This window comes from Phoca vitulina, unplaced genomic scaffold (genome assembly GCF_004348235.1).
Source record: "Phoca vitulina isolate PV1807 unplaced genomic scaffold, GSC_HSeal_1.0 scaffold22, whole genome shotgun sequence".
Taxonomy (NCBI): Eukaryota; Metazoa; Chordata; class Mammalia; order Carnivora; family Phocidae; genus Phoca; species Phoca vitulina.
In genome coordinates, this window is record NW_022589725.1 from 25,131,244 (window position 1) to 25,157,708 (window position 26,465).

Below are 26,465 nucleotides of genomic sequence, written 5' to 3' on the forward strand. Positions count from 1 at the left end.
ACCTTAATGATTTGGATCTTTCTCCTTTTCTTTAAAATCAAAGAAGTTGGCAAAAGAAGATTGTATCTCTGCGGGGCTTAGGAGTTTAAAGAATAACTGATGGAATGCAATCTCTTTGCAGGTTTTGGAAAACCTGGATGAAATGGGTGATCTTCTGCAACTGAAATACTCTCGGCACAGGAAGTCAACACGCCCCGAACTCTACGACGAGACAAGCTTTGAACTGGAAGATTAAGTTTCCTGGTCCTGAATTGCACCTAAAGACTTTGCTCGAAAGACCCCCGTTTTGCCTCAAAAGGAATATAAATGGATTTCTTCCCCCTTTCTAAGGACAATTTTGGTTTCTAAACCAGCTTAATTGAACTGAAGGAAAGGTTGTGTTTTTAATATCTCCAGCTCGGGACTGCAGAGACAAAAATATGGTTCCAGATTTTAAGTTTCTCCTCTCCCAAGTATCCTGCTACAAATACACACACACACACACACACACACACACACACACACACACACACACTTCCTAGAACATTTTTAATGGCAATGAGCCTGTGTTTTAGCTGCTACTGTGCAGACTCTTTGGTCCAGACTCTTTCAGGCATTCCAACCAAAGGAGAGGGCCTTGATTTTTAATTCAGTAGATCTCCCTATGTGTGTACTTATTTCATCCGCAGATGTGAGCAAAGGTGGTGGGCAGTAGCTGACCTCCTTGTTTCACCCATGAGTGGCCCAGCTAGCACTCATCTGTATCATGGGGAGCTCCAGGCAGGAGGGTAAAGAAATGTTGCTTCTACCATTTGCCACATTTGGACTTTTTCCAAGGACAAGTGTCAAAAGCCATAGTTAATGTTTGGAGGGAGAGAGAGGGACTGGCCAGCCAGTAACTCCAGACGTCTTTGAAGGAAACTTTCCTTTTCCTCTTCCTGGTCTCCTACAGTTTTACAGCTGAGCTTTTGAGGTTTGGAAAAGTTAAGACTTTTGTTTCATAAGGAAGGGGGCAGAAAGCAAACACAAGCCAATTGTAGGCCTAGACTCAAACTGTAATGTTATAACAACTGGAAGGCTGTTGGTGCCATGTGGAGTGAATGTTTAGCTTGCATACATAACCCTTATTACTTTAAGGAATGGGTTGTCATTTTCCTATTAAAATTTGAGTAAATGGTGAGATGCAGTTTCCTTTAGAGTTGACTCTCAAGACTATACTTGAATGTATTAATTCAAAAACGACATTAAAAAGCAAATTCTATTTAACTTTTTTAAGACTGCCACCCCTGTTCAGGCCTATTAAATAGTCCTTACTGTCTGCTGGCACATGCAATCGATTTTGGTGTAAAGTGGGCTTGCACACTATTGAGCAACGAACTGTAATTTCCTTGAGTTCTCTCTGTCTCTCTCTATCTCTCTGCTTCTGTTCTGTCTGATTGCCTGTCTCTCTCTCTTTCTAAATGTGAACACAAACTTATCTGGAATAGTAACTTTTTGCTAATTGGTTCTAGTTGGTATGGAAAAAGCCAGTGGAAAACCTTATCTTTAACAAGCTCCCAGATGGTTCCCAGATTTGGAAACTCTAAAGAGCAGTGGTGACCTTTTAGCAAAGCTTCTGTAATAGTTCGAATGAGTTACAGAACATTCCACTCCATCAAATGACAGTATAAACAAATCACTTCAAGAGAGGTTTGACTTGTGACACAAATGGACTCAGGCTTTCATGCTGTGCAGTGAGATAGAAACCCAGCCAGGAGCACTGGTGTTCGAGAGAGCAACATGCCTGGTGTTCACAACAGATTAAAAGATGGAAAGCTTTTTATGGGAAAAGTAAAACCGCTACTAGGTATATCAATTTAAAAGTGATCACAACGATAAAATTTCTCACACACATTTGTAAGGATCACTATCAGCAAAAGAGGAGAGGAAATGAGTTCTGACAATGCAGTTGCCCCAACCAGTGACTAATTTTGATAACTAAATTACAACTCTCCCCAATGCATTGGTGCACCATTACTTATGCAAAGAAAATATATGTGGTATACATGTCCCCAAGAAGGCCTTTTCCCTTGAAAATGTGCATTTAAGTGAAAATGATTCTAGTTAATTGTCCAAAATGCATAAATGTCTTCAGTCCTATAAAAGGAACAGTAGACGAAGAGGCCCTTACTGAGGTACAGCAAGCAGTAAACATCCCCTTCCTTTCTAGATGTCCATGATCTTCATACACATCTTCACACCCACCCTTTGGGTTTTAGGGTGTCTTTGTGAGCAGGAATATTCGTCTATCTTTATTACTTTTATGGAGGATCCCGAGTCTAACTCATGATAGGAAAATAATTATTTATCCACCTGGCCTGGGGAGCAAGGGGGACATTACTCCTGCTTCATCAAGATCCCAGAGTCCTAGGACAATTTCTTACATTCTCATGTACAAGATTTTTTAAAGAAAATAAAAAACTATCTCTGTCAGAGGGTCTACAGTGAATACACTTACGAGAACAACTATAAACCAAATTCTATGCTTCCTGAGAACATTAGGAAGGATCCAGATCCAATAGGGTTGGTAATATAGGAGTATATGTCATAGATAGAATGAGGTTGGTTAAGAGTGATTATGAGAATTTTTAATTTTTATAAGAAAACATCTACCACTAGGTTCATAAAAGCACAATTTCAAATCGATAGGGATTGTTGAGTCTCAATAACTATACCACAGCCTAAAATGTCCCTTTGGTTGGTTCTGTTGAGAAAGAGAATTTTCTAACAAAACTCTGTTATGTACCCCAACCCTCCCATGCATGCACATGTGCACACACACACACACACACACACTTTCCACTTCCTTTACAGAGCAAGCAAGAGTATAAAGGTACAGAGGTGAGAATCTGGCTGGTTGATAGATAGATGGAAGATGTTTTAAAAGATGTGGCCTTCAGTGAAACAGAACATAAAGGATCCAGACTGATATTCGTAGGGGGGATACATTTGCTTAACAGGGAAATGGCACAGACACATCCCTAATCCTATTACGGAACTATGTTACCGTGGATGTTTGGCTACATTGCCTTTCAGCATGTTTTGGTTTGACAGACACCATGGGCTTCAGAATTTACTAGAAGCTTATAAAAATGCAGGTCCCTGGGCCCCCAGCCAGACTTCCACTGAATCGGAAGAGCCCAGGAACTTACATTTAGCCAGCCTCCTCAGGGGCTTCTAATCCATGCCCTAATTTGAGAACCATTGTTGGAGCTTTTGTTTGCATAGATCAGTTGTCTCTAATAACATAACAGAAACTTTGTCCTCATTCTTTGTTGATAATTAAGGTGCTTATACTACTAAAGTAAAGTGAATTATTCCAAACTTTTCTCCTCAGCGGGACATTTTGTTCCCATTTTCCAGGTACCTTCTCTTTCTACAAAATTGGATATTAAGAATAATCTGCCTCTGATTATTTATTCCAACAACAGCTCTCCAATAGGGTGAAAGTCTTAACAGTTCTTCACACGTGCAATACTCCTCTGTATTTTCTTCAGAGATAGCAAATATTGTAAGTGGCTTACTCTGACTTAAAATTTTTGATGAGGAAACCTTAATTCTCTTGGATTTATGGCAATAATAACAAAATTTATATTTTGAACTTCTCTGGTGATTTCTTGGCCATTTTTCCTGGTCTCCATATGAACAACATATTTGAAGTCTGTTTTCTCAGAACACCTTAAGCAGCTGTGTAATTTTTGGAAATTAAAAGGCGTCTGTATTTTAAATGTTTCAAAGCAATTATTATGGGACATTGTCTTACAGTATTGTGGGGTGTGTGTGTGTGTGTGTGTGTTTCACTGAAACATTTGAGGTAAACAATTTCATTTCATTCTGCCTGTGAAATACTAGTTTCTTTAATAGACAAATCATCAAAATAGACAATAGAAAAAATAATTGATGGTTCTTATGGTTCTTTGTTAGTTTGGATTACCCTAAATAGAGACTCAGAGATTTGCATTTAAGAATTTCATTAAGGAAAATGGGCAAGGGTGGCTGGCACTGGCTTGAACTGTGTCACAAGAACCAATTGTGTTCATCTGTTCACAACTCCTTCTTCTGTGACATCACCTTGGTAGCTTGAAATTGGCCATGCTGAGAGTATTTACACCATGGAAATTGGCAAACACTACAAATTCGGGATCTGGAGAGCCATCTGTTAAACCTTTACCAGCATAACACTGAGACCACATACAATGCAACAATGGAGCGAGGAGACAGGATTGGAAAAGGGAGAAGCCTAACTACGATTTCATCATAGAAAGGCCTTAGTCATTCCCATGGGGAGGTATGCAACAGAGATGGCCCTTTAAATTATCTCAAAGTGAAGCAAGGGAGTTAGACTTCTATGTCCTTTCTGCCATCAACTAATCACTAGATACAAGTTACCAAGGTAGAGGTGTAGGGGAGAGCATTACCTTGGCCAAGACAATTCCATTCAGCCAAAGGCACTTCTTGGGGAGGGACTCGGCTCTGAACTGACAGCAGTCCATCAACTTAAAAATAATTATTTCTAATCCATCTCCTTTAAAAAAAGTTTTAAAATGGAAAACTGTAAACATAGAGTAAGAGAGAGAGAATAGTATAATGAACCCATGAGCACCTATCACCTAGCTTCAAACATTATCAGTTCACGGCTAGTCTTTTTCATCTATTTCCCTCACTCACAGGTTACTTTGAAGCAAGCCCCAGAAATCATATGATTTCATTAGGGAATATTTCACTGAATCTCTCTAAAAGGTAGAGATGTCTTCAACTGTCCCTTAATTGGTCTCAACTTCATTAAAAGTAGTCTTTAGGATAACAAAGGCATGGACATGAGTCAAATATTAATCTTTTCATTCTCTATCTCATACCCTGCCTGCGAATTTCCAGGATCAGGACTAGGAATTATTTCTAAAGTAGGTATGTGGTGTCTTGAAAGATAGCAAGTCAATCATTTTTTGGACACTTATCATGCGCCAGACACTCCACTAAGAACTCTGATATACATTATCCTCTGGACACCCTCGTAGAGATTAAGAGTAGACTCATCTTGGAAGGCCAGTCTGTTGAAGTTGTCAGGGGATTAGCAGTATGTGAAGAGGACTTCCAAAGCTCCAACAAGGCCTTGCTTTATTTTTCTGAGAATGCTATATTCCTTTTCCAGTTAAATTTATTACAAAGTTATTTCAGCTAAACTTTATATATCAGCAGGGTAATCAAACAGGAATAAGAGAACAAGTGAGCCCCACTTACCTGTTTGGAAATGGCTGATGCCTGTGACAGGGCTTAGGACAGAACTTGACATTTGTAAGTCAACTGCTCTGAAAATTATCACAGATACAAATCAGTCAAATATCCAACATCAGGAGGTCAAGGTAGAAGCAAGAGGGGATTCTTTTTTTTTTTTTTTTTTTTTTGCTGTGGCATGAAACAATGCTCCCTTTTACTCAGCCCAGATGCTGATTTTTATATCAAAAATATTGATTGAAGAGGCTAGTGATTTTGGCTCTCACCCAAGTTTATTCAGGACCTTTCTTAATTAGGTTTAGGTCAGCTGCAATGCCCATGGCCAGGGTTAGGTCTGGCTCCAATCACCACATCATGCTCTCTACTTCATCACCGGCCAAGGAATAAGGCAAGGAAATTGCTGCTTTTTTGTTTCTCCAGCCCCTGAGTATGTTTTTCCCAGATTTTAAGCATGCATGGAGCAAATCTGTAAGGAAGACCGAAAGAAGTGTAATGGCTTCACTGTGATGAGATGAATGTAGCTTACAATTTGACTGTGAGCCTCAGCAGGAACAAGGCTCCATGTGTGAAAAATGAATGGGTAGCAATGTGAGATCATGGAAAAAGATCTTGACATCTTTTGAATGAAAATTTTTCACCAGGCTGATGCAGCCAATCAGTTTAGGAGTGTTTTTAAAAAGAAAAATAATCTCTTTTGTCAACAATACATGATTTCCCCATAATGTGTCTATTTTGTAAATAATTATAGTTAAGTCATGCAACTATCTTAATAGTGTCCATACCAGTTTCATATACTTTATGCCAGTCTTTTTAAAAACATCTCTGCCCAGGGGTACCTGGCCGGCTCAATCAGTAGAGCATGCGACTCTTGATCTCGGGGTTGTAAGTTCGAGTCCCACATTGGGTGTAGAGATTACTTAAAAAAAATAAAATCTTAAAAAATAAAAAATGAAGGGATGCCTAGGTGGTTCAGTTGGTTAAGTGTCTTCCTTCAACTCAGGTCATGATCTCAGGGTCCTGGGATGGAGCCCCACATCAGGCTCTTTGCTTAGCAAGGAGTCTGCTTCTTCCTCTCCCTCTGCCTCCTCCCCCACTGATCATGCTCTGTCTCTGTCTCTCTCTCTCTCTCTCAAATAAATAAATAAAATCTTTAAAAAAATAAAATAAAATAAATAATAATAAAAATAAAAAATAAATAAAAGCATCTTTGCCCACATAAGGCGTCAATACATCATGGTCACAAATTATAGATATCTATGATACAATAGGTTTTCCTATATGTGTAAAATAGTGTGTTGATATTAAAAAATATTATTCAATTTCCCTAAAAAATTTTCAACTATATATCTATGAAGAGATTTTTTTAAATTTTTTTATTATGTTATGTTAATCACCATACATTACATCATTAGTTTTTGATGTAGTGTTCCATGATTCATTGTTTGTGCATAACACCCAGTACTCTATGCAGAGCATGCCCTCTTTAATACCCATCACCAGGCTAACCCATCCTCCCACCCCCCTCCCCTCTAGAACCCTCAGTTTGTTTTTCAGAGTCCATCATCTCTCATGGTTCGTCTACCCCTCCGATTCCCCCCCTTCATTCTTCCCCTCCTGCTATCTTCTTCTTCTTGTTGTTGTTTTTTTTAACATATAATGTATTATTTGTTTCAGAGGTACAGGTCTGTGATTCAACAGTCTTGCACAATTCATAGCGCTCACCATAGCACATACCCTCCCCAATGTCTATCACCCAGCCACCCCATCCTTCCCACCCCCCACCACTCCAGCAACCCTCAGTTTGTTTCCTGAGATTAAGAATTCCTCATATCAGTGAGGTCATATGATACATGTCTTCTATGAAGAGATTTTTAACTCAAAAAATTCTTAGATAAAACTTCAAAATATATATTTGTAAGATATTTTATTAATGAAACAACTTTAAGTGGGATCAACCAAATGTTATAGATTTCCTATATAGATAAATCTATGCCCTATCAATAGTCAATAATACCAGCATATTATACAGAAAAATTAAAATATTTTATTAAAGTGAGTCCATTTCTAATAAGATAACATTATTTTTAAAATTACATTTTTAACTCTTTATACTATCTTTTATTTATAAAAGCCAAGTAAAGAAGAAACATGCCAGCTACTCAAATTAATCAACATAGACCTCAGTTGTGAATAAGATTAGAAGATCAGGGATTATCAGATATATTTGAGGAAAATCAGCAACGCCAAAATGAATGACCAACATGAAAACAAAGAAAAACATTCAGTGACAGAAACAGACAATTGTGGGAAAGAGAACTTTTTAAATATTCTAATTATTATCCTTGTTGGTCAACCTAATTATATGAAGATATCACATGCACAAAACAAGATAGGTTGATATGAAAAGGAACTGGAGTTCATAAAAATTTAAAATATTTAATATTTAAATGTTTGGTGAAAATAAACCAAAAGAAAGCAAAGAAGAAAACTTTTTAAGATCTCAGTATATAAAGGAAAGGACAGGGGTGCCTGGCTGATTCAGCTGGTAGAGCATGCAAATCTGGATAGGGTGCTGAGTTTGAGCCCCACATTGAGTATGGAGATTACTTTAAAAAAATTTTTTTTAAGGATTTTATTTATTTATTTGTCAGAGAAAGAGAATGTGAACACAAACGGGGAGCAGCAGGCAGAGGGAGAAGCAGACTCCCCACTGAGCAAGGAGCCTGATGCATGTGTGGATCCCAGGACCCTGCGATCATGACCCGAGCCAAAGGCAGACGCTTAACTGACTGAGCCACCCAGGCGTCCCTAAAAAAAAAATTTTTTTAAGGGAAAAAAGAATATAAAGCAAAGGACAAAAAAAGACATAAGAGAAAATTTAAAAGCTATAATAGATCCATGCAGGAGGACCAATATCCATCTAATAATAACTTGAGAAAGAAAAAATCAGGAAAACTGAAGGTAGAGGGGGAAAAAATCAAAGAAATAAAAGAACTATTTCCCTGAGGCTGAAACAAAACAGAAGGTGGAAATGGCCCAGTATGTGCTGAACTGATAAATAAAAATAGCTTTTCACCTAAACGCATCTTTATGAAACTTTGCTACCCCAAAGATAGAAGAACTAAAAAGGTTCCAGCATGAAAAAAAAACAATCTCAGCTACAAAGGTAAAAGTAATAGATTTTATTTCTGAGTATTATGTGTCCTCCAGGGGGCCTGGGTGGCTCAGTCAATTGGGGTTCCCACTCTTAATTTTGGCTCAAGTCATGATCTCAGGGTCATGGGATCAGCCCTGCATCAGGCTCTGCGCTGGGAGTGAAGCCTGTTTCGGATTCTCTCTCCCCTTCTACTCCTCTCCCTACCCCCGCCCCCGGTGCGCGCGCGCTCTCTCTCTCTCTCAAAAAATAAAAATAAAATAAAAAAATAAATGTGTCCTCCAGAAATTTTGTTCCAGTTTCAGACCCATCAGCATTGTGTACAAGTACTCATTTTTCCAATCTGTGCCCATGCTGAGTATTACCATTTTTATAATCTTTGTCAATCTGATAGAAGAAAATGGGTTCTCATTATTGTCTGATTCCCATTTACTAGTGATTCATTCTTTTTTTTTTTTTTAAAGATTTTATTTATTTATTTATTTGAGAGAGAGAGAATGAGAGAGAGCACATGAGAGGGGTTAGGGTCAGAGGGAGAAGCAGACTCCCCGCCGAGCAGGGAGCCCGATGCGGGACTCGATCCAGGGACTCCAGGATCATGACCTGAGCCGAAGGCAGTCGCTTAACCAACTGAGCCACCCAGGCGCCCACTAGTGATTCATTCTTATTTGTGTGTGGATTGGCTATTTGCATTGGTCTTTTACCCATGTATTGCTTGAATCCCCTGACACTTTTTCTATCATAAAGTCTCATTAGCATTACTGGACACAAAAAGACAATGAAGCAATGCCTTCAAATTCAGAGGGAAAATAGCTCTAAATTAAAAATTCTATATCTAGAAAAATCTACCTAATTAAGAGAGGCCAAAGTAGGGACTTTTTTTGCATAAAAAGTCCAGAAAGTTTATTTCCTCAGTAATCTTTCTTTAAAAATTATTCGACTAGGGGCGCCTGGGTGACTCAGTCGTTAAGCGTCTGCCTTCGGCTCGGGTCACGATCCCAGGGTCCTGGGATCGAGTCCCGTATCGGGCTCCTTGCTCAGCGGGGAGCCTGCTTCTCCCTCTGCCGCTCCCTGCCACTCTGCCTACTTGTGATTCCTCTCTCTCTCTCTGTGTCAAATAAATAAAATCTTTAAAAAAAATAAATAAATAAATAATAAAAAATAAAAATTATTCGACTAATCTTCAAATGTAAATACATCCAAACTAAAGGAAGATATGGCATCCAGAAAAGAGCAGAATTTATCTAGGAGTACCATGCAAAGAAGTCTAAGAAAGATAATTTATTAATTAAAGTACGGTAAACTTTCCTAACATGAGGTGATGGGCTATTTTTTTGCTCATATAAATACAAGTCAAAATTAGTGTCTGGGGTTGGCAAGCACACTCCTCCACACACTCCTGGGTTTCAAGGACCCAGGCTATTTTCCTACCTGTGGCTCCACAGAGCCTTAAGACATAATCATTTCATACATAAATCATTTCATGTGTGGTTGAGGCTCTAGATTTTGACAAGTAAGAAAGGAAAAATGAGTGCAAAGGAAGCCCACCTCTTATCTCTGTCTGATGAGTGACTTAACTCTGACTCTTTGGACACATTCTGAGGAGTATGGCAGAGCCTGATTCCACCACCCAAGGGAGTATCCGGAGATTGATAAGAAGCAGATTTGAGGCAGATAACACCCTGATATCTCAGTTCCTAGAGATCCAGCCTTCCTCCCAACCTCCTAGAGATCCAGCTGCTCCAACACCATCTCATTTACCTCTATCAGATAGATGAGAACTTATAAGCTCTAACCCTACTCCTGTGACGGAGGCCAGTCATGATCCCACAGCCAGCCAACCTGCAGGTCAGAACACCCACTTACACCATTTCTTGTTCTCATCACCTCCTTCCATTTGAATGCATTCACCTGGTTCCTCAGAAATGACATGGGCAGGGGCTGTCACATCTGAAAGCCCTCCTCAGCTAAGGCACCTTTGAGAAGCTGAGCTGGGCCAGCTAGAGGATAGGGTGTTGCAGAGCTGGGTGTCCATCCCCGTGCAGCTCTTAGGCAGTGGGACCTCTGTCCAGGCCACGAGAACTTCGGGCATGCTGAGTCTGGCCCGTATGCTCCTCAGGATGGGAAAAGCAAGGTGATAGGTTTCTCACTTCTGTGATCTTCACTCTGCCTCTCAAATTGTCACACCTCACTTCGGGACCCTCCTGGGTTTCATTAGCGATAGGGAAAGCCAGTCACCCAGGAATTAGTACAGGTTTGTTTGGGGTTGGCTCTTTTAAAATTCCACTTTCACAGGGTAATAGCCTGAGGTCAACTCTTCAGTGAATGCTGGAAAAGAGAAAATATGGCTCACTTTATGGCTTGTTTATCCATCTGCATCTTCCCTGGTGCACGTTCCTAGAGTCTCTCCTCTCCTGGGTTATGACCTTTCAGGGGTTTCCAGCTTGTTCAAAGCTACTCTTCAGTGACAGTTTAAGGACTAGGAGAGGTAGCCACTAAAAATAACAGCTTGTGCACTAATTCACTCCTGCCCCATGCCTATGTAGTGTCTTCCTCTGTTTTCACCATCCAGCCTTATATATAGTTGTGAGTGATGTGAACATAGAATTTATATATAGTAGGTCCTTGCAGAAGTAAGAATCTGGGGACAAGCTTTTCAGAAAACTTTTGTTCATCAGAATTCCATGAGCATTCCTGTTCAGGCATTTTGGATTTATATTTCCAAAGTTCATGAAGAGACAGATGTTCTGTTAAAGGGGAAAAGTACCAGAAATAAAAATCTAAGAGTCAGCTTCACACTTTGCCACTCACTTTTTTTGCTTCTTGAAAAAAAGTTTTGATAAAAAGATGCTTAATATGAAAGAGAAATAAGGTGACAGATTGAATTAACCAAGGAGCCAAGAACTTATTTCAAAGCTGTCTGTGTTCATCGTTGTGCTCTTGAGTTATACTCATAAGATTTTCCAAGGTCAAACTGCTTTCCACATTGTGTATTATCTATCAAATGTTACTGTACAAGATACATTAAAAATGTGTTCATGCCTCTTAAATTTGAAATTCTTCCTCTGAGAAATACTGCAGAAATACTGAAGACCTTTAGTTTCTGGTAACATTTCAGTCTAAACAACCAGAAACTCTCTCATTGTAAAGTGGAAATACTAGAGAAAATGTAAGATCCTTTTAGACGCAGAGCTGAGCCTGCAGGAAAGTTAGGGAAGTCGCTTGGCATAAAAAAATGAAGAGGAACCTGGAATCTCAAGATGGAATAGCTGAGCTAAAACTCTGGAGGTTCTATGGGCGTTTTCTGTTCTCATAATTTAGAGATTTGGGTTTTAACACCCATGTAGGGGACACAGATAAGGACTCTGGCCAGTGAGAAGTAAGAAGCTGAACTAGAACAATCCACCCAAAGGCTGAGAAAAATGACAATGACATTTTTCTGTCTAGGATCTAAATGGAGAAATAAATGGTCTACTTTGAGAATTCATAACCATAGATCTGACTTCATGGATTCGGCATTCGGATTTACACTAGAATTCTCATGTCCATAACTTAACACAAAACATGTTCTGAGTTCATAATACCCATTGCGTGCCTGGCAGAAGCTATCAGAAAATCTCTCTCAAGGGACATATTTTTTATTTTAATGATTTTATTTATTTATTTATTTATTTATTTGACACAAACAGAGAGAAAGAGACAGCGAGAGAGGGAACACAAGCAGGGGCAGAGGGAGAGGGAGAAGCAGGCTTCCCGCGGAGCAGGGAGTCCGATGTGGGGTTCGATCCCAGGACCCTGGGATCCTGACCTGAGCCTAAGGTAGACGCTTAACGACTGAGACACCCAGGCGCCCTCAAGGGACATATTCTTACACCAGGATTCCCAATGAGGTCCCACAGAAGATAAGCTCATGGCCCAAAACTGCAAAACTCATGGGGAAAGAATCCACTATGAACAAGAGCACTAGAAGTTGTTATCAGAAACAAGGACAGTAGAATCCATAAAAAATCATGTTTAAATGATTGAAGAAAGACATTTTTGAAAAATGAATGGAAAATATCAGGAGGGGGCAGATTTGGAAAATGGAACTTTTAGGAATGTCAAAATATGATAAATCGAAAATAAAATCTCAGTAGTAAGGTTAAATAGACAAAGCTTAAGAGAGAATTAGTAAACTGTAAGCAAGAAAATTTTTCAGAATGTGGCCCAACGAGACTAAGAGATAAAATATATATATATATGAAAGAGAACTTAATAACAAATTAAGGATAATTAAGGATATCATAAAGATCTAGCAACAAGGATCAAAGTATTATTTATAACATCTAAATGTTGGAAATAACATAACTGTCCATAAATAAGAGATTTACTAAATTTTGATGCCTCATTTTTTAAATTTTTTTTTCTATTTTAAGATTTATTTAAGGTTAATGAACTCAGGGTTAAATGATACTGAAAAAATGTATCTATTGATATTGGAAGTATAAATATTTTTACAAAACTAATTAAATATTTAAAACATATATTTATATAATGTATAAGAAAAGATCTCGAAGACTATACCTGGTTTTCTCTGGATAAAGATGATGAATGTGTGTGTGTGGCAGGGGGGAGAAATGTGATCTTCCACAATTAAAAAATAAAACAAACTGAATTTGAAGGAAAAATACCAATATACTAGAATAGCTCAGAACATTACTCTCTTGGGTTAACAATTCTTTTTGTTTCCTGTCTTGATTTGAAATCCCTACTGGCTGGGTGCCAAGCCCTAAAGATACTAGTCAAGGCTGCTTACAGGTTTATGGCTCTGCAGTCAGAGACAAAAGAGAGGAGAGGTCTCTTGAGAGGCCTTAGGATCCATGCAGAGTGAAACCCGGATCACAGACATGGAATGTTCATCACTCAGAGTCAATGTCTAGCCACCATGTCCCTTATCCCCCATAGTCACCTACTCTGAGGAGCCTATTACGAGTTTCTCAAGACACCCCACCAACTGCCTAGCAGCAAACATGGTGAGCATACTGACACAGCTGGACCCCATCCTGTTGTATAGGATGAATTTGTTGATTTCCCCGACACCACCATCCACCAAGTCTCCCTATGCTACAGAGTTTATACTCTATGCGGACAGGATTGGCCATTCTCAATGTTCAGGGTAGGGACACTGACCTTCTCATCACTCATCAGGCTTTGGGTTGGGTTCCTCATCCTATTCTGAATCTTGATTCCTGAGATTGACAGTCACTCACATGAACCCAGATACTCACATGAGAGAAATATAAGGAAAAAGTAATGATTTCAAGGGTACCCTCTGCCTTGCACTATAAGCTTCCACTTCAGGAGTCACATCATTATATTGCAATAACAGTTATGTATCACTAGATAAAAACACTATCAATATACTCTCAGCACAACATTTCCAAACCAGGACAATCTTGTGCATAATAGCCTGATAATAACATCTTCATTTGGTTAAATGCCTGTAACCTGCTAAGCCCTAGTCTAAGGACCAGACAAATATTGTGAAAGCACCAAGTGGGTGTTTGGAGGGATTTCTTCCCCAATCAATGATATAATCTCAGTCTTCTGCAAAGTACCTAGCCTCATTTTCCCTTCTGTCTAGATTGCTGTCTGCTTTAAGTTCCCCCAATATAGAAATTCTCAAGCAACCCCTGAACATTTGTTAACTTATTTGCTTCTTAAAATATTTGAGTCCAGCATCACTATTTCAATGTTGAAAATGAGGAAATAGAATAAGAGAAGCAAGTAACTTGTCCATTGGAAAACAATGATATAAATCACCAAGCCATGAGAGCTTACACAGTCTGTCCAGCCCCAAAGGCCAAGCTCTCTCTACTCTCCTAAACTGCCTCCCTACACCATCATTTGTTGAGTAATGGTGTGTCAGCCTCTGAACTAAATGTTGGGAAAGGAAGACAACCATTCTGTCCCTACCTGCAAGGTGTTCACATTCTGGTAAAAGAACCCAATGGTCTGGTTAAACATAACAAGTATTTACTGAAGGCCAGCTGAGTTCGCAGTAGTAATTAATAGGAAGAGTCATGACATCGTTGGGCTTATTTTAGTCTCTGCATTCCAGTACCTTCTTTTGGCAGATGTTCTGCCTATGTCTTCTTGTCCCACCCTGGAGATTACCTGCAGCTTGGTGGACATTTTCCTGCACACTGACAACTTCCTACCATAATACTTGCATCCCTCTTCCTAAGGGTTTTCTCTGTACTTAGTAGCCCCCTGACCACATAAAACAAAAGTTGCTATCCCAGGAGCAACCCTCCCCAGTGAATGATGGGAGTTGGCAGGTGGGCACTTCAATCTCTTGATAATTTGGGGGATAATTTGAAGGTATGTTCTATGTAATTTCTCAGAGTGTCTTCAGCAGGTTAGAGCTCCAGCTGCCCATGGTTGTAACCTGCTCATCAATGAACACTTTACTGGCTGTTTTTTCTTTCTTTTCTCCCTTCCCCACTCTCTCACTATGCTTCTGGAATTGCCTACCAAATAAACTAACTACTGGCACCCAAATCCTTATCCCTGGTGTGCTGTTGGATAAACCCAAGCAAAAAGACACCTGTCCCTTTCACCTACAAACATCTAACCTTGAGGCCTGTGATCAATGGAGTCACAAGATCTTGCCCAGTCAACTATAGCATTGTTGCAACCTACTCCAAGAAACCAAACATCGATATATCTATAGGATCATCCTGCCAAAAAACAAACAAACAAAAACAAAAACACCGGCTATGTAGACAGTGTCCAGTCTAGATCAGCTGAATTTCAGATAACTCACAGACACGAGTGAGAAATAAATGGTTATCATTATACGTCACTGAGTTATCACACCAACAGATGGGAAGAGCCATATGTTTTAAGATGGTAAGAACTAAAATGAAAGAAAAACAGAAGTTTGGGGAGATTATTTTCTCTCAAATATGGAAGACTTAAAAATAATATATTATATAATAAATTTTTAACAGTAATAAGAACCAATAAGAATTAAAAATAAATTTAAAAATAAATAGGGCGCCTGGGTGGCTCAGTTGGTTAAGCGACTGCCTTCGGCTCAGGTCATGATCCTGGAGTCCCTGGATCGAGTCCCGCATCGGGCTCCCTGCTCGGCAGGGAGTCTGCTTCTCCCTCTGACCCTCCCCCCTCTCATGTGCTCTCTCTCATTCTCTCTCTCTCAAATAAATAAATAAAATCTTTATAAATAAATAAATAAATAAATAAATAAAAGACATGATATTTCACATAAATACATAAAGAAGAATATTGACTTCAGATTGCAATAAAAAGAAATACAAAATAAATCCATAGTAAGGCACCATTTCCAACTTTCTACCTATTAAATATGTGAATGATAGAAACTGAGTTTTGGAGAAACTAGTCTAGTGCTCTTAAAACAGAGTTCAAGCACTCTGCCACGATCACTAGGCCTCCCCTCCAGCATTATCGCCACCTCTTTCTCCCTTCAGCTCCACTCTCATATTTCTCTTTTTTTAAAGATTTGTTTATTTATTTTAAAGAGACAGAGAGCACCAGTGGGAGGGGCAGAGGGAAAAGAATCTCAAGCAGACTCCGTGCTGTGCGTGGAGCCTTTTGCAGCATTCGATCTCATGACCCTGAGATCACGACCTGAACTGAAACCAAGAGTCAGACATTTAACTGACTGCACCACTCAGGCGCCCCTCCACTCCCATATTTCTTAAATGTTCTTAGCTTCTTCCTGCCCCAGGCACCTCCCATCCATTGTTCCTCCTGCCTGGAAGTTTTTATTCCTCCCCAGCTTTTTACTGCTTTTTACTGCTCCTTTCTGCTAATTGACATAAGTTTACTATGGATTGACAGGCAGAACTATTTACATTGTTTAAATCATTTTCTCTCTATTAATTTTTGTTTTGAGCACATCTACTTGATTTCATGCAAGGTAAGTGTATCAAATTCAAATCTGCTTCTCTTCTTTATAATGGAATCCCCTCTAAAATGTAAATACAGAATGACATTTCATTGACCACCTGCTATGGGTATTACATTACTTTTTCACAGATTATTGCCTCACAAAATAATGGCAATAGCATTGCAAGGTAGCTATAAATGTACTCATTTTTATAGATAAGGAATGAGAGACCTAAAGGGGAGGTAAAGGGACTTTGGGTTCAGCTCTGACATGTAAAGAGCTTGAAAGTGTCACTCCCATCCTTATAGCAAGAAATGACTAAACAAACTGAAAATCAATGACTTTCTTGGACCCATCAGAAAACTGAGGTGTGCAAAAAGCTGCTCAGAAATCTGGAGAGACTGAGCCATCCAAAAGTGATAGTCATGATCTGCTTACCTGGAACAGAAGCTGCTGGAGCCATAAAGTAGTAGGGACACTCAAAGGTAATTCTGATGAATTTCTGGAAGCTAAGTGTGAACTAGCATGAGAGTAAGAATCTCCTTAGGGCCTTGGACTTGGATGGGGGGCGGGGAGCAAATTCTCATGGGGTTTACCTCCAGGAAATCCATCAAGTTCTCACAGTGAAAAAGCCACCGGCCAGGAGGGGAGTAATCCTTATAAAAATATGTTCAGAACATTTCCATAACAAAGACATACTCTCCAAGGAAAAAAACATTGCCAGAGCCTTATCTCACCTGGGAAGGGGACATGTCTCCCACTCCAGTCCACTCTAGCCTTCTTGTTTCATCTAATGAGGAAGGGGTCAACATGGGACAGGGTTCCAAGGAAATAGATTGGGAACACTGCAACCAGGGAAGGAAGTAGGGAGCAGAGGGGAAAATAACTATAAACCACTAGTGAACCAATTGTAAAAGTCACAGCCCAAAGACACGAGCTTACTAAAACAGGGAGATTTAATTGGAAGTCTATAAATCATACTCTCTCCCCAACATCTTATCATAATACTAACAGGAGTCCAGTATAACAACAGTGGACCATAGTTAAAACTGCGGACCAGACTCCCTCTGATAAGGAATACTTAGGGAAGTCCAAAGTCAAGACAAAAACAAGGACACTAGAGAAATTCTAAATTCTTGCACCCATAGCTACAGCAAGGCTTAAACTCATAGTCCTAACCAGACAAACATAAATCCTCACACTAAAGGACAATTTACCTTAGTGCTTATTACCTAATACAACATACAACATACAAAAAAATATATAGTCTGAAGACACCAAGCAATCATCAGAACCAGACTCAGATATGACACTGATGTTTGAATTATAAGACAAGGAATTTAAGATAACTATGATTAATATATTAATGGCACTAATGGAGAGTATGGACAACACGCAAGAACAGATGGTTAACATAAGCAGAGAGATAAAAACTCTAAGAAAAAAATCAAAAGGGGATTTTAAAAATTTAAAAAGCACTGTAATTCAAATGAAGAATACCTTTGATGGGCTCATTAGTAGATTTGACATGACTGGGGAAAGACAGTGAGCTGAAAGACAGGTTTAAGTTATCTTCAAGCTATAGAAATTTCCCAGAGCAGAAGATCCAAGAACTGTAGGGCAATTTTGAAAGGTGTAACATACAAGTAATTGGAGTACCAGAAGAAGAAAGAAATGATGAAGTAGTAGAAATGTTTGAAGTAATAATGGCTGAGACCTTTCCAAAACTACTGATGGGTGCTAAAACATTGTAGATTCAGGAGGCTCAGGGAATACTAGAAGGATAAATACAAAAACAAACAAACAAACAAAAACCAGAAACCCTAGGCATATCAAAATCAAACTGCAGAAAAAGACAAAAAGAAAATCTTGAAAGAAGCCACAGGGAAAAAACACCTTCCCTAAAGAACAAGAATAAGGATTACAGTGGACTTCTCATCAGAAACCTCCAGCAAAAGGCAAATGAAGTGAAATACTTGAAGTGTTGAAGAAAAAACCATCAACCTAGAATTCTATATCCAATGAAATAATCCTTCAAAATTGAAAGAGAGGGGGGCGCCTGGGTGGCTCAGTTGGTTAAGCAACTGCCTTCGGCTCAGGTCATGATCCTGGAGTCCCGGGATCGAGTCCCGCATCGGGCTACCTGCTCAGCAGGGAGTCTGCTTCTCCCTCTCCCGCTCCCCCGTCTTGTGCTCTCTCTCTCTCTCTCACTCTCTTTCTCAAATAAATAAATAAAATCTTTAAAAAAAAAAAAATTGAAAGAGAGGGGCACCTGGCTGGCTGGCTCAGTCAGTGGAGCGTGCAACTCTTGATCTTGTGGTTGCTAGTTCAAGCCCCACGGTGGGTGTAGAGATGATTTAACAATAAAGTATTTTTAAAAAGTTGAAAGAGAAATAAGGATTTTCTCTGACAAACAAAAACTGAGGGAATTCATCACAAGTAGACCTGTTCTGCAAGAAGAATGTTAAAAGAAGTTCTTCAGGCAGAAGAAAAATAATATAGGTCAGAAACTTAGATCTACATAAAGAACAAAAAAGCGTCAGAGAAGGAATAAGTAGAGGTAAAGTAAAATATTTTATTCTTATTATTCTTAGCTTAAATGATAAAAAGTAATAATTAACAGTATATTGCAGTGAGTATAACATATAAATAAGTTAAAAAAGGACATTAATGTCACAAGGGGTAGGAGAGATGAATTGGGAATATTTTGCCAAAAGGTACCTAAACTTCATGTAAAGTGTTATGATGTTATTGGAAGATGGACTTAGATTCGCTTCTTTTTTAAAGATTTTATTTATTTATTTGAGAGAGAGAGAGAAAGCATGAGCTGGGGAAGGTGCAGAGGAAGAGGGAGAGGGACAAGCAGATTAATTATAATTTAATTACATCAATAATCACTTTAAATATGAAAGGTCTAAACACACCAATTAGGAGAGAAATTGCCCAAGTAGATGAAAAATCATAAGAGGTGGTTAGTGGGAAGAACCCAGATATGTTCCCCAAACTGTCTGACACCATAATAGAGGCTCTTGCTGCTTTATCAGAGCAAGTGGGTATTTCTTTTATTAAATAAATTTTTTTAAAAAAGACTCAGTCAGCCACTGACATGTTTGACATATAAATATCTCCTGAATTAAGTGACAACCATCAAAACCTAAAACAAACAAACAAACAAACAAACAAAAACTCCACATAAAGCAAAAATCTAAAACAACCTTAAATATTCAAAAAGTTGTTAAGGTGGTTGCATATACCAGTTAGGAAAGCTCAGAGACAACCGTTTGAAGCATGAGTTCCACAGCCCAACAGGGCCAGCTAGATTATCTCTGCCTTTTCACTCCATCTGTCTCCTCATTACCTCAAAATGGCCACAGTAGTTCTGGACTTCACATCATCATTCAAGATAGGGAAAAGAGGTAAGAGGTATGATGGTATTAGATGTCCCATTTTATCAGGAAAACAAATTCTTTCCCTGAAATTCCCCCAGAAGACTGCCTGCTTGCATCTTATTGGCTGGAACTATATCCCATAGCCATCCTTAGCTGCAACAAGATAGGGCTAAGAAATGAGTATTTCACTTTTCTAATCTATATAAGTGAGGTAGGTGAGGGAGAAGAAAGTAGACAAACCCCTTACAGTGGCTACAGTTGCAGATCCCCCCCCCCCCCCCAGAAAAGAAAAAACCGATTTTTCAGAAATTATTTATTTTACCTATTTTTTCCTTTTTTTTCTAAAATTACGATTTCCCCAAAAAAAAAAAAAAAAATGTTTTCATAGAATATTCTCTATATTAGCCACAAGTCCACTTAAAACTGAAACAAGTCTTTCTTTGTCTAATTAATCCTTTTGCTGCCATTCTTGACATAGAGCTGGTCTCCAAGCTGTAACGGGGACTGTATGTTTGCTCCCGTGGATTTTGACACACATTTCAAATGATAAGATAAAATTTATGTGAACATGTTGCGCAGATGACAAATAAAACCCCTCTAGATTTTGCATATAGGAGGTTCAAGTTATTTCATTCTAGGAGGACATGGCACATTTGGTGTAGAGCACCAAATCAGGAGTCAGATAAAATGTTCTCAACTGCAAGTGTTTGAAAATCCAACCCCAGATGGTTTTCATAAACGATAAAAGGGGTTTCTCAGCTTCAGCAGAGTTTTATCCAGTGGGTCAGCAATGTCACCAAGGACCCTGTTTTTGTTTTTTTTGGGGGGGGGCGGGTTGCATGTGTTTCTTCATCTGTCTTTTCTGCCATCAGTGACATTGGTTCCCCCCTAAGGCTGGGTTGTCTCATGCTCACGTAATGGCTGCCAACAACTACAGGGCTACTTATTGTCTCATACATGTGTAAAATAAAAAAAGATATAAAAATATGTCTTTCTCTTATCCCAGCTATTTAGTTTACTATAGTCCCTCACTCTGTTCTGACTAACCTGCACCAATCACCTTATCGGTAAGGATACGAAGATCTGATTGGCCAATCAAGGCCCGTCCTTATAGGTGGGGATGGGGTCAATTTCATGCCAAGTGCCAAGTGCATTGCTGCATAGGGGAGAGAGACAATGGATGAGGGTGCTGCGGAGGCAACATAATTTCCACAAAACCCAGATCCTTGCATTCCTCCTTTACCATCTGGGAGCAGAGGTCCCCGTGAATCCATCCTGACATATGAGTAGGAAACCCTGCTCAACCCACCCTTCAGGTCCCTGTGAGGACTGAGTAAGATCACGTAAATGAAGGTCCTTTGAAACGTGCTCGATGATGTAAGGTACACTTAAATTATTAAGTGCTGAAGGTAAACTTCTGGATGAATTTCCATTATACACATGGGGCAGCTACCGTCAGTGATCTACTGGATTCACTTGGCCTTTCCAACTTCCAATTGCTGACGCCACATCCCTTTGCTGAGGTTTTTCTCTGGACACTGGAGCCCTCTCTGCAAGTGTGGGAGTCAGGTCACAAGTGCTAAGGGATTTAACGTCTTTCTACCCCACCCTGGAGCAGCATAGCCTCTGAGAGACAGAGTTGGGAAATAAATGTATTAACCCTGAAGTGAAATAATTCTGGAACATGTTCTATACAAATCCCAGAGTAGTGCAGCTTGAGTAGGCTCCAGTAGTCCACCATGGTGACTGACTTCTTAATGCACCTTGTATTGGCTTCTTTCCCTCCTGGTCTCATTCCCCTTGTCTACCCCTGCATTCTGAATTGCCCCTCGAATAAACTTCTTACATTCATATCCTTCTCTTAGGGTCAGTTCTGGAGGAATCTAAACGAAGACATACATCAAACTAATATGCAAATATGAGAATGCTTATTTGACGTCAAAAGCGTATTCCAGACGTTTTATTTTAAAATACATTCAGTGATTCTTTTTAGGTGATTTCTGTGTGAGTTCTCATTTTCTATGTATAGCAAACCTTTGTTTCTAATTAATTCATTATGTTGCTGGGCTAACAGAGGGGTCAAACACAGCCTGCCTCCAGAGAAAGATAAAACACAAGCAATGGTACACAGATGTATTTTTCACAAAGTCCTGTCCTGAAGATAGATAATGCTATTAGAACCTAGAATCTACAATTAGTATATTTATCCGTAAAATACACACTAGACTGTGATGAATTTGCATGTTTGAAGACAAAAGGAAAAAAAATATGTTCAAGATGCTTCACTTAGCCATTATTTTTAAAAAAGTTTTGTTTTACCCAGAGTTCATTTCTATTACAACCAAGCTATTAAACTGAGCCAAACAGGTCATTTCATTTAAGCTCATAAGAAATGATGGCCTATTGGGTTATATGAGCATTTTGAAAGGATAATTTGGTTTTGATCATTTAGCAGGGCTACATACGAGTATTATGTCAAGTTATATTTGTTTCCTAATTTTACAATTGAAATCAAACTTGGTTAAAAATTTAATCTGCCTCAGCGCCTTTGTACTTAGTGATCCCTGTGTCTGGATTGCATATCTCTGTATGGATGTTCTTTCTCACTATTAGGGTGGTGGAATGTCCTTCTCCACTCACTATCTCAAACTGTGCCTCTCTGTCCAATATTGTAGTTACTAGCCATATGTGGGTGTTGAATGCTTCAGAGGTACTATAGATGTAAAATACACACTTGACTTTAAAGACTTAACATGGGGAAAAAAGAATGTAAAACATCTCATTAATAGTTTTTTATATTGATTACATGTTGAAATTTTATTTTGGATATATTGAGTTAAAAAACATTAAAATTTTGCCTTTTTCTTTTTTTTACTTTTCTTAATGTGATTAGAGGAAAATTTAAAATGACGTATGTGGCTCATATTTTGGCTTGCATGGTATTTCTATTGTTCAGTGCTGATCCAGAGTAATGCCCACACGACCCTCCGCACCCTGCTCTATTGTCATCATAACACTTTATCACCCTTAGAGTAAATTCTAAACTCTTTACCGTGTACTGGAATTACACAAGTCAATTCCAAAGTGTTTACTAGTACACTGTAAGCTCTAAGGGTCTTGTCGGCCAAGCTTACTCTAAACCAGTGTCTGGCACATAGTACGGTCCGAAACATATTTAGGAAATGAATAGATGAAAGAATAAAGGAATGAATGGACCATGAGCTCTGTTTCCCTGGGGGCTCCGCCTGTCAGTTGCAACTCAAGCACACTGAGTATTCAGCAGGTTAGTGAGCGGGACTAGACCCCCCTAGAGGGGGAGCAGGGGCAGTCACACAAAAGAAACAGAACTGGGACGCCTGGGTGGCTCGGTCGGTTAAGCGGCTGCCTTTGACCCGGGTCATGATCCCGGGGTCCTGGAATCAAGTCCCACATCGGGCTCCTTGCTCAGCAGGGAGCCTGCTTCTCCCTCTTTCTCCCTCTGCTTGTGCTCTCTCTGTCAAATAAATAAAATCTTTTAAAAAAAAAAAAAAGAAAGAACTTGCTCACTGGCCATTTCTTAATTATATTTTGTGGTTTTCTTTAGGAAATCATAATCAGAAATGAAAGACAAGTTGGTTCATCTGGTAAGAATGACCAACACACCTAAGACAGAGCTAGCTGACCAGAGGATTTGCCAATTATTAGGCAGCTAATGACTCAGTAACTAAGGTGATTGACTGGGATCAAAAGGACTGTAACTGCCCTGCTTAGCGAACAATCATTACAACAATCAAGAAACTGGAGGTACTTCTTTGGGCTAGAAGTCACCACTAATTGCTGGCCTCTGAGTCTCATAACTGCCATCAAATGGCTAACAGTGATATAATTAAACTTCATAGTTGACAACACCATTAAGATGAATGGGAAAGTTCACACTCCACTCACTACTATTATTCTTAGATTTGTCTGTCTGAACACTCAAAGACTTCGTCCAGACGGAGTCAAAATGTACCTACACTTCATTCACTGACTTGGCTCAATCCTGTATAAAACGTCAAGAGTCTGGGCTTAAGCAATCATGGTGCTTTATAAGTTAGGTGAAAAATTGTACTTTTCCCCCTTATTATTTTATTCAAAGAACGGAGTAAGTATGTCGTATTCAACTCATGTCCAAGGAGGCTAGGGTTCAAGTTGTATCCTGGCAAATGATTTAGAAAGGTTTTAAACATATTTTTAACCTCTTTCTGTTGTTTCCTGATTTTGGACACACACCCTGAGAAATAATTTAGTTTCCAAGAAAAAAAAGGAAGGGCTTCATTTTCATGAATATACTATTATAATTATTCCTTTCCTAAGACACAAATTACTTCAAAAAAAAATTAAAAACTTATCACCAGGATGAATATATAAATAACAAAGACTTTCTGGGGTTTTCTACTGGTCTTTGTCAAAAGCCTGAAAAATGTGAACCTAATTAATATTTCAATATTCTTTTCCAGATATCACAAATGTTCAGTTATTTGGAAATGTCTGGATTATTAACTAAATTTTTTAGTTTTTAATAAATCTTTATTATTATGGGGACATAATATTATTATGGGGACCTGATAAAGGGCAACTCTGTCTCTCTACCTTAACCTAAATGCCTATAAGTTGTCTCCACTCATCTTTCATCTTTTTTTTTTAACCATTCATCTTTTTTTTTTTAACCATTAATTCTCACCTCATCCCACAAACATACTCATTTTCATCCTTGTTCTCCTTCTTTCTCTCCACTGGAATGTCTTCCTTTTCCCACTTGTTTCTCCAAGCCCTTACTGACATTTGATCCCTGTTCAATGCCTTCCTCCTCCCTGAAATTTGCACATAGTAATTGACTTCTATTTGAATAACAAACAACATGCTTAGTTTATTTCACTTCTTTCCTACCTTTCATCCTTCCTTTCTTCCATTCTCCTCCTTCCATGCATTTAAAAATCATCTATTGGGGGCACCTGGATGGCTCAATCAGCGAGCCTCCTACACTTGATTTCGGCTCAAGTCATGATCTCAGGGTCTCAAGCAGTCTCTCCCTTTCCCTCTGCCCCTCCTCTCTCTCTCTCAAATAAATAAATAATTCTTTAAAAAAACACACACATGTATGGCTCTTCTACTCTGCACCAAGACCTAGACAGTGAGTAATACAACAGACCTGGGTCCTGCCCTCATAAAGCTCCTCTAGGGGAACAGACAAATATGAATCTGTTTATCTTGTCTCCATAGGTATCGCACAAGCCCCATGAAGGCAGGAACCACTTTTCAAGTTGTAGAGCAAAGGAGATTCCCAGGAATGCCTCTTAATTGACTATTGTCCCCTAAGTGAATTTGATATTTATGTTCATAACTGACTTGGTGGTGTATTTGCCTCTAGGACTCTGACTCTGATTTTCAGTGACTAGTTGCCCACCATCCCCCGATCAGGGTCTTAAACCTTTGGCAGGAGGGGGTGGGGGGGGCTGGATACTAAGGAAGTGAAGGGGGTGGAGCCTGAAGAAGCTGCCAAGATGGTGCCCATATCTAAAGATTTGTAAGTCAAGCTATCGCTTACACTTCAGTTGCAGTGATTCTTCCTCTTCCAAGGGTGGCCTCTGCTGTAGATCAACTCCTTCAACCAACGGTGTTGACGTCACTCCTGCACAAACCAGTCCTGAGGCCTGATCCAGGAACTCTTACCTGGATAGCTTTATCTAGCTGTAATAAAGCCCAGTTAACAAACAGGTGAATTTATCCTTAAAAGATCATTTTGTACTAAAGTTTCTCTCTTCAAAATGATTCCAAATAGGTAAAGTAGCAAATTTCTCCTGGTACATATAAATGTGAGTTGAGTTCCCAAAACTCAAATAATAGATCATTTTAAAATAAGGTCCCAAAAGGCACTGAGGCAACTTCATTGACTTTTTGCATGTACTTCCTTCATAATCTCTGAAATCAAGCCAACAGAGACAATCTGAGACTTAAACCATAGAAATGAATAAAGAGTAAGTTAAGGTTGTCAATGCCGAATGTCCTTTGTGCAATAATCTGCGTTGGGTAAACGGGTCTCCCTTGGAACACTCTCAGCTGTGCCTTTGCCACTTGGAGATGCATTTGTTCCTTTAAACTGTAATTTTCCTGGAGCAGAGACCTATGGAGAATGTCTTCGTATTACTGCAATTAGCACTAAATCTTATGTTCCTAGAAGTTGGTCAACCCCAAGACTAAATAATAAACCTCAACATCATGAGAACCATCACTATAAACTCTAAGTCACCTTCTAGTAAAAAACTTCTCTCTCTTTGAGGCTTTTTGGATCTCACTTCCCAACCAAGCGAACAAGAGGAGTGCAGCGTATGCCGCCAGAGAAAAGCGCTGTATTTAGAATATGTTTTGCTTATTTTACCATAAACACACTTGACTTAATTCATCTTACATGCAATGCAGTATGTAGTTAGAAAGAAAGAAGAAAAAAGAAAGAAAGAAAGAAAGAAAAAGAAAGAAAGAAAGAAAGAAAGAAAGAAAGAAAGAGACCCTGAAAATACAAATAGAGGAACCAAAGAAGGAAAATGACATTTGACTTAAATTTCCACCTTCTCTGGATTTTGTTACCGAGGGCAGCTCCCCGCGCCCCCCCCCCCCCGTGAGGGGGAGGGGTTAGCAACTAGCTTCATTAGCCATAATAATAATTACACACACTTTCAAAGAGGCTTTTATCCCCAAGGCTTGAAGTGCTCTATAAACATTAATTAATTTAAGCTCTGGG

The 26,465-nt window shown here is 39.1% G+C and overlaps 1 protein-coding gene across 1 annotated transcript in view; it reads left to right on the forward strand.

Annotated features, from left to right (window-relative positions):
• The window catches only part of SPTLC3 (serine palmitoyltransferase long chain base subunit 3), a 154,393-nt gene extending 152,922 nt beyond the window's left edge, over positions 1 to 1,471 (forward strand). Inside the window, exon 12 of the mRNA XM_032419845.1 lies at positions 122 to 1,471. Coding sequence (XP_032275736.1) covers positions 122 to 235 — 114 coding nt within the window. The 3' untranslated portion in view covers positions 236 to 1,471. The remainder of the gene's footprint in view (positions 1 to 121) is intronic.
• Positions 1,472 to 26,465: the final 24,994 nt, after the last annotated feature.